General features: G+C 37.1%; 1 protein-coding gene across 2 annotated transcripts in view; it reads left to right on the top strand.

Annotated features, from left to right (window-relative positions):
• The window catches only part of Xrn2 (5'-3' exoribonuclease 2), a 72,748-nt gene that overhangs the window by 9,658 nt on the left and 46,395 nt on the right, over positions 1-16,695 (top strand). The window contains exons 2-15 of one of the 2 annotated variants that reach the window (XM_005365489.3): positions 4,123-4,250; positions 4,333-4,444; positions 4,823-4,934; positions 5,885-5,943; positions 6,020-6,109; positions 6,827-6,899; positions 7,137-7,187; positions 7,627-7,784; positions 8,752-8,826; positions 8,912-9,045; positions 9,144-9,201; positions 9,289-9,396; positions 14,431-14,475; positions 15,243-15,374. In XM_005365489.3, the coding sequence (XP_005365546.1) occupies positions 4,123-4,250; positions 4,333-4,444; positions 4,823-4,934; positions 5,885-5,943; positions 6,020-6,109; positions 6,827-6,899; positions 7,137-7,187; positions 7,627-7,784; positions 8,752-8,826; positions 8,912-9,045; positions 9,144-9,201; positions 9,289-9,396; positions 14,431-14,475; positions 15,243-15,374 (1,335 nt within the window). Of the gene's footprint in view, positions 1-4,122; positions 4,251-4,332; positions 4,445-4,822; positions 4,935-5,884; positions 5,944-6,019; positions 6,110-6,826; positions 6,900-7,136; positions 7,188-7,626; positions 7,785-8,751; positions 8,827-8,911; positions 9,046-9,143; positions 9,202-9,288; positions 9,397-14,430; positions 14,476-15,242; positions 15,375-16,695 lie in introns of those variants that run through there. The other variant, XM_026788478.1, reaches the window with a different exon arrangement.

Below are 16,695 nucleotides of genomic sequence, written 5' to 3'. Positions count from 1 at the left end.
TGTAGACCAGGCTGGTCTCGAACTCACAGAGATCCGCCTGCCTCTGCCTCCCGAGTGCTGGGATTAAAGGCGTGCGCCACCATCGCCCGGCAGTTTCTTCACTTATTATTGGTTTGCTTTGATCATCTCTTCCTGAATGGTTTTGGTACTTAAGTTTCTAGTAATATGTTTGTCTGTACTAGCTTATTTGTTGATATGTTTATTTGTAGTATTTTAATAATTATTTTTGGTTTCTAAAGTTGGCAGTAAAGTAAGTTTTTGTGTCTCATTCTAGTAATTTTAGTCTTTTTCTTGCTCAAGTTAAATAAAGGACTCTCAGTTTCATTGATCGTTTTGAAGGATTAGCTTTTAGTTTAACTGACTTTTCTCCTGTTCTCTGATTATTTTCTACTCTAGTTTTACGTTCTTTTTGTTTATGTTAGACTTGATTTATCCCTTTTCATGGGGTCTTGAAATGGAGAAAATTTATTGAGATACTTCTTTTTTTTATTGTGATTATGATTAAAGTGTAGTCTAGCTATGCAAGCAAAACTAACCTCAAGCTCAGGATCATGTTGTTTCAGCTGACTGAGTGCTGGAATACAGATGTTTGCCACCTTGCCTGGTTTGATTTGAGATCTTTTTTTAAAGGTATGCTTTTATGTTTATGTTTGCCTGCATCTAGGTATGTGCACCATGTGTATGTATGCTTGGAGGTCACGGAGCCAGAAGATCTTTTTCTCTTTCTTCCTCTTCCTTCTCTTCCTTTTCCTCTTCTTTTTTGTTTTTCAAGAGAGTTTCTCTGTGTAAACTTGGCTGTCCTGGAAATCATCCTGTATACCAGGCTGGCCTCAAACTCAGATCCACCTGTCTCTGCCTGCCTCCCAAATGCTGGGATTAAAGGTGTGCACCACCACCACCCTGCTAGAGGATGTTCTTTTATTAACATTTTTTTATCCTGTTTTGTGGACTGGTGAGATGACTTCGTGGGTAAAGGCATATGTTTCCAAGCCCAGCAACCTGAGTTTGAGCTCTGTAACGCACACGATGAAGAGGATTCTAGTAGGTTTCTGATCCCTGCATAGGGTTAGTGGCATGTGCATGTTCCTAACCTCCACATACAAAAAGCAAATAAAATGTAGCTAAAAAATTAAAAGTATTGGGGGAGGGTGGTGAGTAGTTAGGAGTATTTGCTGCTCTTGAAGAAGACCTATGTTCATATTCCAGTACCTACCTTTGGTAGCTCATAAGTGCCTGCAACTCCAGTTCCATGGGATCCAATGCCTTCTTTTGGCCTCCAAGGATACCTGTATGCATGTGGTGGGTATGTAAACAAGCAGGCACACATACACACATACACAGTATATATACACAGTGTAGCTACTGCAGCTTTCTTTCATTGGTTGTTTGCCTGATTTCTTTTCTTTGTTAACTTCTACTCTTTGTGTTTGAATCTCAACTCTGTTTCTTATAGATAAGATATATTTTGGTCCACTGACTTTTTCTGTTGTACCTATGCTGTAATTACCAGTATATTTGGATTTGTGTTTGCTATTTGACTTTTTATTTCCTATGCATCATATAGTTTTTCTTCCTGTGTTCTTTACTTTCTTTTACACTGAGTGATTATTATCTTCTTTGCTTTTTAAAAATTATTTTTCTGAAGTCATCACTGTAGAGTTTGAATTATCTTACAGTCACTTTAGTCTGAAGAAGATCCATATTTCTTGGAAGTCAAGTCTGCTATCTACAAATTTTGTTTCTCTTCACAGAGAAGTCTTTATTTCACCTTCACTTTAAAATTTTATTATTATGTGTGCATAGTATATTATGGTGACTGTATGCCATGGTGTTAGGGAGGTCAGAGGACAATTTTTCAGAGTTGGTTATTTGTCCGTATTTCTGGGGCTTTTGAGGATTAAATTCAGGTGGCCAGGATTGGTCAACAAGGTGTTTTTACCTCATGAGCCATCTCACTGTCCTAAATGCTTTAAAATTATATTTATTTTATTTATTTGAAGGCCATGGGTACATGCCATGGTGTGCATGTGAAGGTCAGGTCTTTCTGCAGTGTGGCTTGGCATTAAGGGCCTTTATCCTCTTAGCCACCTTGCTGGCCTTCATCTTCATTGTTTAATGATAACTTTCCTAGTTCCTAGATAGAATTTTCCTTGGTTAGCATTTAGTATTTTTATGCCATCCTTCTGACTCCCTGAGAAGTAAGAAGTTGCTCTTACTGAGGTTCTCTTGAGAGTTACTAAGCATTTACTTACTATGTATTTGTTTATTTAAATATTTTAGATTTATTATTTTATATCTTCTCCCCTCCCCAGGGTTTCTCTGTAGCTTTGGAGCCTGTCTTGGAACTAGCTCTTGTAAATCAGGCTGGCCTTGAACTCACAGAGATCTGCCTGCCTCTGCCTTGCAAGTACTGGAATTAAAGGTGTGTGCCACCACTGCCCAGATTTATTATTTTATCTGTATGAGTGTTTTACCTGCATGCGTGTGTGCGCGCGTGCGCCTTTTGGAGTTTAGAAGAGAGCATCATATTCACAGGGACTGGGATTACAGATGATTGTGAGTGCCATGTGGGTGCTGGGAATCAACCTTGGGTCCCTTGCAAGAGCATTGAGTACTCTTAATCGCTGAGCCAATTCTCCAGCCTGCCTTTTACCATATAATTTTTTTCTTTTTGTATATTTCAGCATTTTTACTGTGATGTTATCTGTAGTTTAGAGTTCATAGAGCTTCTAGGTATAGTTTTTAAATTTGGAATAATTTCAGTATTCTTTGAATATGTTTTTTCTGCTCCATCTTCTTTTTCTCTTCCTACCATTACTAAAAAAATATGTACCATATGTACATTCTTTTGCATCCATTTTCATGGGTTTTCTTGGTAAAGTTACTGTTGGTCCTTAGAACAATTTCCAAAGACTTGGGATATATACATATTTTTATTGTTTGTTTGTGTCTCTATATGTAGCCCTGGCTTTCCTGGAACTGTGATTGAGCCCCTGTCAAAAGTTTCCTTTTTCTATATCCCTCACCCTCAATTACAATACACACTGAATCTTGCTTTCGTGCCCTTTCCTTCCTCTGAGTAAACACTTTTCTGAAATGGTCTTGTCGTCATTCCCCTGCTTTTCTCTGTGCCTTCGAGTACTGTCATTATAAAAGTATAATTGAGAACCTTTGAAAATACAACCCTACTTTTTGAAGGATTTAACAGTGTAGTTGGGTGGAAGTGACAAATTAATCAATCCTAAAACTGGTGGTACTACAAGAATATAAGCAAAATTCTAAGAAAATGTAGGGAGAAAACATTTCCTTTCTTGGGTGATATGTTACATGTACTGTGAAGCAAGTGTCTTGATTTGTGTCTAGCTGAAGTTAGTAAGATTTTAAGAAGTGAGTATTGGTAGAGAGGAAGAAGGCATTCAGAAAGGGTAGTGAGATGACATTACTTTCTTGGAACTTCTGTTTTGTTTTGTTTTTAGGTTTTCTTTTGAGACAAAGTCTTATTCTATAAATCGATAACTTACTGTATAGTGGAATTTATTGTGTAGCCCATTAGCCTTAAAATCAGGACACTGTTCCTTCTTAGCCTCCTGAGTGCTGGGTACAGGTGTTAGATACTATATCTGGTTTATAGGAACTTTTGAGAAATGAACAGGCTACATAATATTGTTGTGGGAAGGCTTATTGTTTAGCTATTTGGTATAGAAAGCACTAGGAAAGTAAGCAAGGTTAGACAAAGATGCTTTTGTGTTTTCCTGATTAAACTCTGGACTGGAAATGAGATTGTACACTGGTTGGAAGGTAGTTGTGACTTTCTAGGTATGATTGTACTAGCATGGTGTGCTCATGACATGGAAGGGAGTGGAAAAGTGTTTTATGTTAAATTGACAGAACTTGATGTGAATGATGAGAGAAGTCACTAAGATGACTCTCCCCACCCAAGTGGATACCTCAGTGATCCCACATAATTAACTTGAGTTAGAAGCCATTCACATTTAATGGGTTAATTTGGTTCTGTTTGTACTTGAAGTATTTTATTTCCAGTTCTGAAATTAAATTGGTTCATATTGAACTTAGTACTTGTCTTGTTTAGATTTTAACAATCAAATTATCATTTCTTCATAGCCAAAAGAATGCAATGGTGTAAAGATTCCAGTTGACGCCAGTAAACCTAATCCAAATGATGTGGAATTTGATAATCTGTATTTGGATATGAATGGAATCATCCATCCCTGTACTCATCCTGAAGACAAGTATGTAGTCTCTTTTTGCCATTGATAGCACGGGTCATAGAAGTACTATATAGTCTATTACATTGTCTGCTTATAATTATAGACCAGCACCAAAAAATGAAGATGAAATGATGGTTGCAATTTTTGAGTACATTGACAGACTTTTCAATATTGTAAGACCAAGAAGACTTCTCTACATGGCAATAGATGGAGTGGTAAGTACTAAAATACTTTAAAAGTCTCTTTCTGTTCTTAGCTTTCTGAATAGTGCAATGAAAATCAGCTGACTAGTGAAAAATATTGACTGTTAATTTTAGAAAGAAAAGCCTGATACTTCAGTAATTCATTGATATTTTCTTTTAGTGCTTATTTTGTGTCATTTACTGTGCCTTATTGGTGATTGCCCTTTTGAAGTGACATAAGCCATGAGTGAATTTCATTACTTATCAGTACTAGGTGACACATACAGAGCAGTTGAGAAGAGGCAGTTTGGATTTACTGTGGTGATAGAAAGAGAGGGTGGAAAATAATGTATAGATTTGCTTGTGAACACTTTGAATAGCATTATGTAAACATGAGTTATACATTTTTAGGCACCACGTGCCAAAATGAACCAACAACGTTCAAGGAGGTTTAGAGCATCAAAGGAAGGAATGGAAGCAGCAATTGAGAAGCAGCGAGTCAGAGAAGAAATACTTGCAAAAGGTAGGGAGAGTGTGCCTTTAATTTGGACTTTTCTCCTTTCTTCTGCAGTTCCCAACGCTTTAAAATTCTTGGTGGGTACCTAGGTTAGATCTAAGTCTCACAGAAGAGGGAAGTGGGAAAGGGATACTGAGACCTGGTTCTTCTCCAACCCATTGTGTGTGGTGTGATGTCTGGTTGGTTTTATCAGGTTTATTTTTTGATGTGTGCTACCCATAGCAATATAATAGACAGGAAAACCATGATGTTATTTCACGCTATAATTGGATTTTACAGCTGGAGAAAAAGATGTCATGGACTGCATTTATAAATCTTATTATGCTATATTAATTTATTTGGAAGTGTGTAAGTATATATTTATTTTAGACATGGCTTTAATTAAGACTCTTAAAGTTTGTTTATGATAGAATATCTTAATGATTTATTAATATCTATTGTCAAAGTTAAAACCATTATCCAGTGCTTATGTTCTTTTGTTACAGAGGAAGGACTTCATGATTTTTATTCTACTGGTGTTGTAGCACCTTTTGTATGTTTGACAGTCTTCTTAAAGACGTGGTTCTCAACCTGTAGGTTATAATTAATACCATTGAGAGTCAAACGACCCTTTTACAGGAGTTGCCTATCAGATCTCCTGTATATCAGATATTTACATTATGATTCATGACAATAGCAATATGAAAATAATATTATGGTTGGGGGGGGTCACCACATTATGAGGAACTGTTTTAAATGGTTGCAGCATTAGGGAGGTTGAGGACCACTGTGTTACAGTTTTATTTAAATTGAAGGGGAGAAATGCTGTTTTCTTGGAGGGGGGTCATTTTTTTCTTAGGTGATAACATGATAACATGTTTCTTTTATATTTGAATGTTTTTGTTACTGTTCACTTTTGGTGATTAGTTTATTTCACTTTTTATGGGGAAAACAAAAACATTGTCTCTTTTGTCTAGGTGGCTTTCTTCCTCCAGAAGAAGTAAAAGAAAGATTTGACAGCAACTGTATTACACCAGTAAGTAGTCTCAGGTTTTGCTAGCTGCTGCTAACTCTTAAATGGTAGGTTAATTTCTTTCTTTCTATCATTTTAGGGAACTGAGTTCATGGACAATCTTGCTAAATGCCTTCGCTATTACATAGCTGATCGTTTAAATAATGACCCTGGGTGGAAAAATTTGACAGTAAGTTTCACACTTTAGTACTTCAAAAAGATTAGAGTGACCATTTGAGTCTGTACTTTGATATGACTGATATTATTTATGATTTTCTCCCATAAAATGCTAGTTGACTGTCAGAAAAAAGAGAAACTTTCCAGGTTATTGGAAATGGGATGCCTTTCATGGCCAGGTTTTATATAGCTGAATTTTCTCTTAATGCCAATTTCTTTCTCTTACCTCATGTAAAGCTATAAAATGGAATTCATAAATCTTAAAAATACATGTATAAGAATGTAGTTTTTAACTAGAAAGTAGATATGTCATTAGATAACAGATTAAAGTTGTGGGACTGCATTTACAAATGGAAAAATAAAGCTTGAGTGAACTATTCTGTAATTGTGGCTTAAGGTGTGTTTCCTTTTAATTAGACTTGGTAAACTCTACCTTTTATTGATTGCTCTTGGGTTTGATACTTTATCCTTGATAGTAAGTAGTCAGAGTCTGTGAATTGATTGGTAGTACTAATGGGCATCTGACCCTAGTCCTGTTATTCTTTTCCACTCTATGTGGTTAGTTATTCAGTGGTGTACTGTTAGTGTTTAGCACACATCTTTAGAGTTTTTTCCACATAGTAACACCACATTAACGAAATCATCTGTTTTTCTTAAAGTAGTCAGTCTTCCTCTTTGTTCTGGTAGAAACTGGGAAGATGAACTAAACATATTAAACTTTTTTTAATAGGTTATATTATCTGATGCTAGTGCACCTGGTGAAGGAGAACACAAAATCATGGATTACATTAGAAGACAAAGAGGTAAAATTCAAAAGTGTTTGATTGTATATTTGTTCTAACAAATATAACGCAGGCTGGGGATATAACTTAATGGTAAAAGATTTACCTGCACATGGGGTAGGTACTTTGGGTTTTATTCCCAGCACTGCCTGTAAACAAACAAAAAGGCTGTTAACTAGAAAATACTTGGCAAGTTGTGGTACTTCTTTTGTAGATGATATGTTTCTATAAATATCTCTCTCTTTTTTTTTTTTTTAGCCCAGCCTAACCATGACCCAAATACGCATCATTGTTTGTGTGGAGCTGATGGTATGTTTCTTTTTGAGGATTTTCTGTTCTTGGGTTAAGCCAGAATATGTTGTTGTATTGTTGTGTTGTGGATATTTTAGGGTTGGTTGATAGTTCCCAGATGTCTTGCCTAAGTTTAGAAGGAATCTCTGTTGATTTGCTGTTGTACTGTGGTCACCTGTCAGGAATTTTGTTCTATGTTTTCTTTAAACTTTAGATAGCATGTCACTGACTTTATGACGGGTAGTTTCCCACGTGTAATCTGAGTCGGGGTTTGTTGTAGATTCATGTCTGAATTGGCTTTGTAGACAGAACAACTACTAGGATTACTTTTTGATTTTTGCTTCCTATGCTCTGTTTCGTGGGGCTTTTTCTTGTGTCATCGTTTAGTAGTACTTTGATTACGGTAAAGGATTCTTCCAAAGTGCCATTCATTTGTTTTTTTCTTATTGATTGATAGCTGATCTTATTATGCTTGGTCTCGCTACACATGAACCTAACTTCACCATAATCAGAGAAGAATTCAAGCCAAACAAACCCAAACCATGTGCTCTTTGTAATCAGTTTGGACATGAGGTCAAGGATTGTGAAGGTTTGCCAAGAGAAAAGAAGGGAAAGGTAAGAACTTTAAGATGGACAGTACTGCATTTAAAAAGTATGTTATCATGGGAAAATTAACGCTGTCACCAAGTATGTCATTTAACTATTTAAGCGTACAGTTAAGTGCCGTCTATTCAAACTGCTTCATAAAAGTATTTCACAGAAATGTAGCTTATATAAGGTGAACCTGTACTCACAAGCTTACACATACTCATATTTTCTACTTTGTTTTTCTAATATAATTTGTGTTTCTGTGAAGGTAAGTTCTCATAGATGATGATGCCCATTGAATGCGAATTATCTATGGAAGATATTTCAGATTAGTATTTTTTAAGGGAACTACACATCAGATACATTAGATATTCTGTTTTCTATTTATTTGAGCTTACTTGGTTGGATGAAGTTCAATCTACATGTGTTTCTATTTTAAGAACTTTGTGCTAGGAGAAAAAGTGAAAAATAAATATAATATACTATATGGTTTTGTAGTGCAGATAGAATAAATGAAGTATACATGTCTGAGAAGGGATCAGAGGAGTATACAACAAAATACCAATATTGGTTGGACATAGGTGATGAAAGACAAATATGTCTTTTCATACTGATATATAAGTTAAAAATGTTTTTTTTATTTTTCTTTAGAAGGTTTTATTTTAAGGTGTGTGTGTGTTACTCTGGATCTGGAGTCATAGGTTGTTATGAGCTTCCTGATGTGGGTGCTGGGAACTGAACTTGGGTCCACGGAAAGACTATTCATCTGTATCTGTCTCCCCAAAAGTAAAATATGCACTGCTGGTCCTTCATACCAAATACTTGCTTACTTATGGTCTAGATGTGTTTATTTTTAAATAGTTTGATAGGCTTTTCAAATTTAGTACTTAAATATTAAATGAGATCTTACATTAGAAAAACCCTAAAATTTGTATGACTAGAAAAAAAATTTCAGGGTTTAGTCTGGGCATAATCTCCACTGTCTTTCTTATAGCATGATGAACTTGCAGATAGTCTTCCTTGTGCAGAAGGGGAGTTTATCTTCCTTCGGCTGAATGTTCTTCGAGAGGTACGTTTCAGTGATTATTGGAACTGTCATTCCTCAAACATGTTCTTTTCATTGCTTTGATGTCAGCATTCTTCTTTGGTTGTAGTATCTGGAAAGAGAACTCACCATGGCCAGCTTACCATTCCCATTTGATGTGGAGAGGAGCATTGATGACTGGGTGTTCATGTGCTTCTTTGTGGGCAATGATTTCCTTCCTCACTTGCCGTCACTAGAGATTAGGTATGTGTATCTGTGGGATGTTCCAATGACTGTCTCAGCCTTCTTGACTTTACAGAGCCCACTGGTCCTAATGAATAATGTTTGTCTCCTGGTGGCAGGGAAGGTGCTATTGATCGTTTGGTTAACATATACAAAAACGTGGTACACAAAACTGGGGTAAGTAAGTTTATTCTTGAGTAATTTAAAAACAGAAGTATTTGGTTTTCTAGGCAGATCATTTTACATGTATTTTATCACTTACAGGGTTACCTTACAGAAAGTGGTTATGTCAATCTACAAAGAGTACAGATGATCATGTTAGCAGTTGGTGAAGTTGAAGATAGCATTTTTAAAAAGAGAAAAGATGATGAGGTAAATACATTGCAGTAGCTAAAATTACTCCTGTCTCTCATAGGCTGTGGTAGACTTTTTACCTGTCTGTGTGTAATACCACTGTAATGTGTTGTCACTTACATAATCCCAAGCTTGGTACTTGATTATTTTATAAAGGCTGCGATGCTTGCTGTGTGTAACTGTGTATTGTACATTGTTTGAGTTGTATTGCAGTTTTTCTCTTCCTAATCTTATTTAGGATATAAATCTTAAACTAGCTAAAACATAAACATGGCTACCACATTTTACAGAAACTGTTTATACTCTAGAAAACTGGGTAAGGACTAGGAGTTTGTATTCTAGGAGTCCAAGTATAGGATCTGAGTTGGATAGCGTCAGCTAGAATAGAGTGATGGAAGAATGTAGGTTTTGTGGAGGGTGGTAGCTCCCTCCACAAATTGAAACATAGAGGAAGGAACTAAAGTAAAAAAAAAGCACTTGGACCATGTAAGACTGACAAGTGCTTTTAGAGAAGTCCCGATTTCTATCCTAGGCAGTTTGGTGTTTGTTGAATCCATTCACTGAGATAGCAAATACTGTGAGTATAGGAGATTGGGGTGAGAGACCAGATACAAATTGAAGTTCATTTTGGATTTGAGTATGAGGGGACTAAGGATGTCTGACATGGGGATGGGCAAAATCTTGAAAACAATTTTAATTTTAGAACCTTGGTTGATGGGAGGAGGTACTTGAAATTATGGTGGAATGTGAAATTCTGTGGGAGCTTGTGTAGAATGAAAGTGCCCTACGAGAGCTTGGGAAACATTTACCATTAATAAGAGGTAAAAGGAGATCCCTAAATAGAAGAAAAGCTGTAGGTTAGAGTGACTTAGTCATACTACCTAGCTCTTGGCCAGGGGTACAAAGCCTAAGGAAGCAGGTGGGCTGGAATGGCAGCAGTCTACAGTCAGAATGTTTGGAGATTGATATGTAGGGGTAGCAAAGGAGACCAGAAATGCTAAGGAGACCAGAATAGGGAAATGAGCTGATAGTAGCTTCTTCTTTTTTTAAATCTATTTATTTATTATGTACACAGTATTCTCGGTATTCTGTCTGCATGTATGCCTGCAAGCCAGAAGAGGGCACCAGATCTCATCAAAGATGGTTGTGAGCTACCATGTGGTTGCGGGGAACTGAACTCAGAACCTTTGGAAGGGCGAGCTGTGCTCTTAACCACTGAGCCATCTCTCCAGCCCAGATAGTAGCTTCTTAAAGAGAAAAATTCTTTTGTAAGCTAATTTTGTAAAAAACAAAAACAACAAAAAACAAACAAAAAAACTCACATGGCTTTATTGAGCAAATAGCAAATAATAATTACATTTTTTTTTAAACTTTGTATATCACAATTCTGTTCTCTTAGTTTTAGGACTTTGAATCTCTCTTATGTAATAAGAGTTGACTAAGCGACTAAGTAAGCATTCTTTCCAATTGCCTTGATATTGAGTTGTTTTCTTCCAGTATTTACTGGAACAGCTGTTTTGGAGTGTGTGTGTGTGTGTGTGTGTGTGTGTGTGTGTTTGACTATATCTTCAACACTTAACAGTGTCTTTACTTTATTACTATTTATATTTAACAAAAAGTAGTATATGCTTTGTTACAGCTTGGTATAAAAAATCCTCGCAAGAGCAGTCTTTTTATGTGACTTTAGCAGATGCTATCACATTAAATATTGATAAGTTAGCATTGAAGCAGAAAGGGTTTGATTTCTGCCTTAGTGTTTCAGACTTTTTTTCTTTTTGGTTTTTCGAGACAGGGTTTCTCTGTGGTTTTGGAGCCTGTCCTGGAACTAGCTCTTGTAGACCAGGCTGGTCTTGAACTCACAGAGATCCGCCTGCCTCTGCCTCCCAAGTGCTGGGATTAAAGGCGTGCGCCACCACCGCCCGGCTTGTTTCAGACTTAATATGATTTCTGGCTGACCTATTAAGAAGATATTTTAAGCCTTGGTGTCCCTTTTGTCATATTGTTTTCTCCCTTGCCTGGAAACAGGGGAAACATCAGAATTTCAGTTTGAAACTTCTAGAAAGTATGTTTGTGGTTTTTGACACATTCATAAAAGTATTCATAGCACATAAAAGTTAAAGACCAATAAGGTTCACACCAGCAGTATGTTCTTCTGTTTATGTGTTACTACCAACCCCCTGAGTCAGATATTTATCAGCAGAATGGAAGGCTTCAGAAAAGGATGCATTATGAGCTTTGGTAATCTTACTATGAGCCTAGCTATGTGCCAGTGTTTTGATTGCCAGTGATAAGGCAGGAGAAAACCAAAGTAAAACACTAAAGTAAAACTAGACAAAAATTTCTGCCTTCTGGAAGCTTGCATTCTTTAGTGGAAGATGGACAACAAACACAGTCACCAACTCCACCATGTAATATGGTAGTTTTAAATGCCATTAAGATTTAAAAACAAACAAACAAACAAACAAACAAAAAACAACAGCAGTTGAAACAGTATGTGGGAACGTGGTAATGGCACTAGAAATCACAGTGAGGCCGTGTTGATAGATGAGTGTGAATAAAGACATGAATAATGTGGAGAAGTATGCTATTTAATGGAAACACTTAAAACCCAGAGAATAGCTGTGCCAGAGCTCTGGAGAGGAGCTGCCTTATATATACACAGAACAGCAAGAAGCAAGTATTATGTGGCATGAGCAGAGGCAAGAAGGTAAGAGTATTAGTGTGGAGTTCCAAAAAGTGATGAGGGCCAGATCTAGTGCCCCATAGGCCATCTTAAGGACTTTACTATGCATCAATGGAGGGTTCTGGATAGAAAACTGACAAGATCTGACTTTCCACCTACCTTGTTTTGATTAACTATTGAGGGCAGAGGGATTCTGAACAAGTTTTGAAAGTAGTGCCAATGCGGCTGGCTGATGGGCTAAATGTAGGTTGTAAAAGAGAAATGAGGTGTCAGGAATGACCCCAGGGTGCTTCCAAGCAGTTAGAAAGTGTTTGGAGCAGCTCCCCTAGGAGAGGTTAGGGTGCAAAGTCATAAGAGTTTTAGGTGAGTATTCCATTTTGGACATGTTTAGTTCAAAGTACCCAGATGGAGATTTTGAAGGAGCAGAGGTCCTGTTTAGTAGTATATAGATCGTGTTTAAAGCCAAGAGTTTGTGCTCATTCCCATGGGAAGAGAGAAGTGAAGAGGTCCAAGTACTGGGCTCAAGGCAACAATAACATTGCGTAAAGGCAGGAGCAAGGATAGGGGAAAGCCAGGTGAAGAATGTGACTGGAGGAAGTTCTGAAAAGAGTGACAGATTTCACAGTCTGCAGATGACCTAGATAGAAGCTGCATTGACGAGAGAGGAAGAAAGCTTTATTAGAGAAATTAGTAAGGGAACCAGCTAGATAGCTCAGTGGGTGAAAGTACTTGCTTCCAAGCCTGCATTTGGTTTCTGAAACCCACATGGTAAGAGAGGACAGACTCCTGTAAGTTCTCACATGTGTGCGCGTGCTCGCTCATGTGTGTGTGCGCGCGCACACACACACACACACCCTCTCATAATCTCTCTTTCTCTGATGTAAATTAATAAAATAATTGAGAGCTAGGGATATAGCTGAATACATAGAGTACTTACCTCACATGGAAGAAACCCTAGGTTAGATTTCCAGAACCACAGATAGAAATCAAAGTGGAAGAAATCAACAGTTTCCATACCATTGGAGGTTTCATTGCCTCATCTTTAGGTATGTTTGTTAAACCTCTCTCCTGAGCTGGAGTGGTGGTGTATATCTTTAATTCTAGCAGAGGCAGGTGGTTCTGTGAATTCCAGGACAGCCAAGGCTACACAAGGAAACTGTCTTGAGAAACAAGACTCCTCAGCCGGGCGCCACCATGCCTTTAATCCCAGCATTCGGGAGGCAGAGGCAGAGGCAGGCGGATCTCTGTGAGTTTGAGGCCAGCCTGGTCTACAAGAGCTAGTTCCAGGACAGGAACCAAAAACTACGGAGAAACCCTGTCTCGAAAATTAAAAAAAAAAAAGAAAGAAAAGAAAAAAGAAAAACAAGACTCCTCTCCTGAGAGAAAACACCAATTTCAAATCTCATTAAAGTTTTGCATTGTGCTTGGGAGAATGCACTTAGGGTAACCATCAGCAGTATATCTACTGGCTTTTGTTTCGGCCCCAACAGAAACCGTGACCATTCTGTTTTACTTTGTTGGGTGTGAGTGTGCAAAGCTGTGGAATGGACCATTTGTTAATGAGCAATATCAGCCCTAAATCTTAGAGAGCTGAAAACATGACTGCCCTTTGAGAACAGGGAGAAAGAACCCTACCTTATTCATAAACTTGGCCCAGAATAAATAGTAAATTTGAATTCTCTTTTTTTCCTGTTGATAGCTTTTTGGAAGCTGGGGGTTAGTGTTTGTGGAATTCCACTTCTTTCTTGCTTGCCATTTGTGCTGGAATTAGGAGTGGTTAGCAGCCTTTAGTAGTGTAACCAAATGTTTTTCATTCAGCTATCTCATAGAGGTTTTAAATGGTAATTATATTTAACAAGAAAAGATCCTTTTTTTTTTTTTTTTTTTTGGTTTTTCGAGACAGGGTTTCTCTGTGGCTTTGGAGCCTGTCCTGGATCTAGCTCTTGTAGACCAGGCTGGTCTCGAACTCACAGAGATCCGCCTGCCTCTGCCTCCAGAGTGCTGGGATTAAAGGCGTGCGCCACCATCGCCCGGCAAGATCCATTGTTTTTGTATTTGTATTTTCTCCATATTGAAAAGCTTATGACAAAGGTCTTTGTCATAGTTCTTCCATTTTCCTGCAGTGTATTTTTAAGATCTGCAAACTTCAAGAACAGTTTATTTTTATCTAAATTTAGTCTTTCTGTGTATCTAGAGTTCTGATAGACAGGGCTTTGTATATATAGTGTGAGTCCTAGTTCAGTTAGGTTCCCATATTATTGATATTTTCCTTTAAAACTTAAATGGTCTTTCGAATCACTCCTGCTAATGTTTAACTCTGACATTTTTGTGTAATTATTTGACAGAATATGTGGATTTTATACTTTTAGGACAGTTTTAGAAGACGACAGAAAGAAAAAAGAAAGAGGATGAAGGTGAGTTTTAAATAATTGTATGGGATTGCTCATAGGATGATAAATATTCCTTAGTCAAGACCATCCACCTCCAGTCTGCTGTCTTCATCTTTGTCAGATTCTAATCCTCTTAGAATGTGACCCTCTGAATTTTGTTTCTCTCTTTGAAATCTCCTCAGACTCCTTTGTCCCTTCGAAATTCACTTTTATCTTGGTTTTGGTCTAATTCTGCCCATCTAGAACCACCCCTCCCCCATGTTCTAAATTCACCTATTGTGCTCTTGAGGGGTTCCTTCATTGGTACTTCTAATTACATTACTGCTTTTGTTACTCCTTTCCATTATACACATGGCCTTCTTTGTTGGTTTTGCTCCTAGTATTGATCAGTCCTTTCTCTTAACTATGCTGCTTATTGTCTGACTGTGATAGATTCTGTCTGTAATTGCATAATGCTTTATAGTCACCTCACCTTTTTTTCTTACCAGATGGATTTTCAGGCTTGTTGCCTATACTATGTTTTATAAGAACTAAGCAGTATCTGAAACTGAAAGGGAGAAATGTTAAGTTGCTTACCATTGCATTTGGATTCACGGGTACTGTCTTAGTTAGGGTTATCATTGATATGATGAAACACCATGACCTAAAACAACTAGGAGAGGGTTTATTTCTCTCAGAGTTCCACATAAACAGTTCATCATCAAAAGTACTTATGAGGACTATTCCATTATCTTCTTTGTTTCCTGTCACTAATTGTTTTGTAATTTAATTTTACTTCTGTTTTATGTTAGAGAGATCAACCAGCTTTTACTCCTGGTGGAATATTAACACCTCATGCCTTGGGTTCAAGAAATTCCCCAGGTTGTCAAGTAGCCAGTAATCCAAGACACGCGGCCTATGAGATGAGGATGCATAGTAACTCTGTAAGTGACTTGCTTCTGTGTGGTGTTGCATGGAGAATATTCAATTCCTTTTACAATTGTGTGTCTGTGGATTTTATTATTTTGTCTAAGGTTTTGTTTGACAGGGTTTTCCCAACATTGTCTCAGAATTTTTTTAACTTTATTAAATCTATCTTTATCAAGATGAAAATCACTAAATGAAGTGAAAGAAAACGGGATAGTCAATACAAGTTATATAAAGAGATAGCTAAATGGCATTGGTGTTCCTATAATACATGGACTACAGCTGTTTGTCTCTACCCCAAAGAACTGATTGGTAAATAGTACTAAAAATGTAAAAATTTGGGGTGTCCAAATGTCTTAAGGCCTAGATTAGGGGGCACAGTGGCTTTTGCTGTCTAATTTTTCCTTCCTCCTAGGAACCAGTTTTGAGCTTTTGCCATCTGTTTTTTATCTTTACAAATACAAATTACCCAAAATTTGGGTAGTAACGGATACCTTAAAATATCTTTTCAGAACTGTTCCGTGCCTTAATTAGATCATGAGGATTTAGTCATTGAGGAATATCTTTTTTTTGATAGTCCAAGAAATACTGTAGTTTGAAAAGCATACAATTTCTCTATGCTTTTGCTTGGGCAGTTAATATGAATGTCCCAAATAGATAAGACTTACCTAATAATGATCATTTACTGGTTGATTAACTACTTGTGCTAGACAAGCAGAATACTAGTCGGTGATCTTTGACACACATAATTTATTTAACACTTGTTATACCATCTAAAAAGAATATCATCATCAGTGTCGGGGAAGCTCACAGAGGTTGCACTGCTCAAGGCCATGCATGCATCCAGTAGAGGCTGAATTTGGTATGTCAGACTCTTATCAGTCTGTTGGATAATGCCCCCCTCTCTCATTTTCCAAATACAAAGATACCTTTCTGTACTGATTTGTTTAGACACTGAATATGTATTTTTAAAAGAAATTATTTAATGATTATTATTGTGTTTGTGTATGATGTGTGTGTGAGGGTGCTGTGAATTATTGTACACTTATGGAAGTCATAGGGCAATTTGTAGAGTTGTTTTTCACCTTTCACAATTTGTTTTAAAAGACAGACTCTAACTATACAGTCCTGGCTGGTACTCTCTGTGTAGACTAGGCTAGTCTCAAACTCACAGAGTTTGTGATTAAAAGCTGTGTCTGGCCTTTTCCTTTTTGATATATGTGGGTTGAACTCAGAGTCTCGTTCTGGTACAGCAAGTGCATTACTCACTGAGCTGTCTTTCTAGCCTTGGTTTATTAAATTGCTCTGAACAAAGCTGACATACGTTTTTGAAAAAAA

This window comes from Microtus ochrogaster, unplaced genomic scaffold (genome assembly GCF_000317375.1).
Source record: "Microtus ochrogaster isolate Prairie Vole_2 unplaced genomic scaffold, MicOch1.0 UNK3, whole genome shotgun sequence".
In the NCBI taxonomy this organism is placed as follows: domain Eukaryota; kingdom Metazoa; phylum Chordata; class Mammalia; order Rodentia; family Cricetidae; genus Microtus; species Microtus ochrogaster.
The sequence above is the reverse complement of the archived record's forward strand: the minus strand, read 5'-3'. Positions and strand labels throughout refer to the sequence as shown.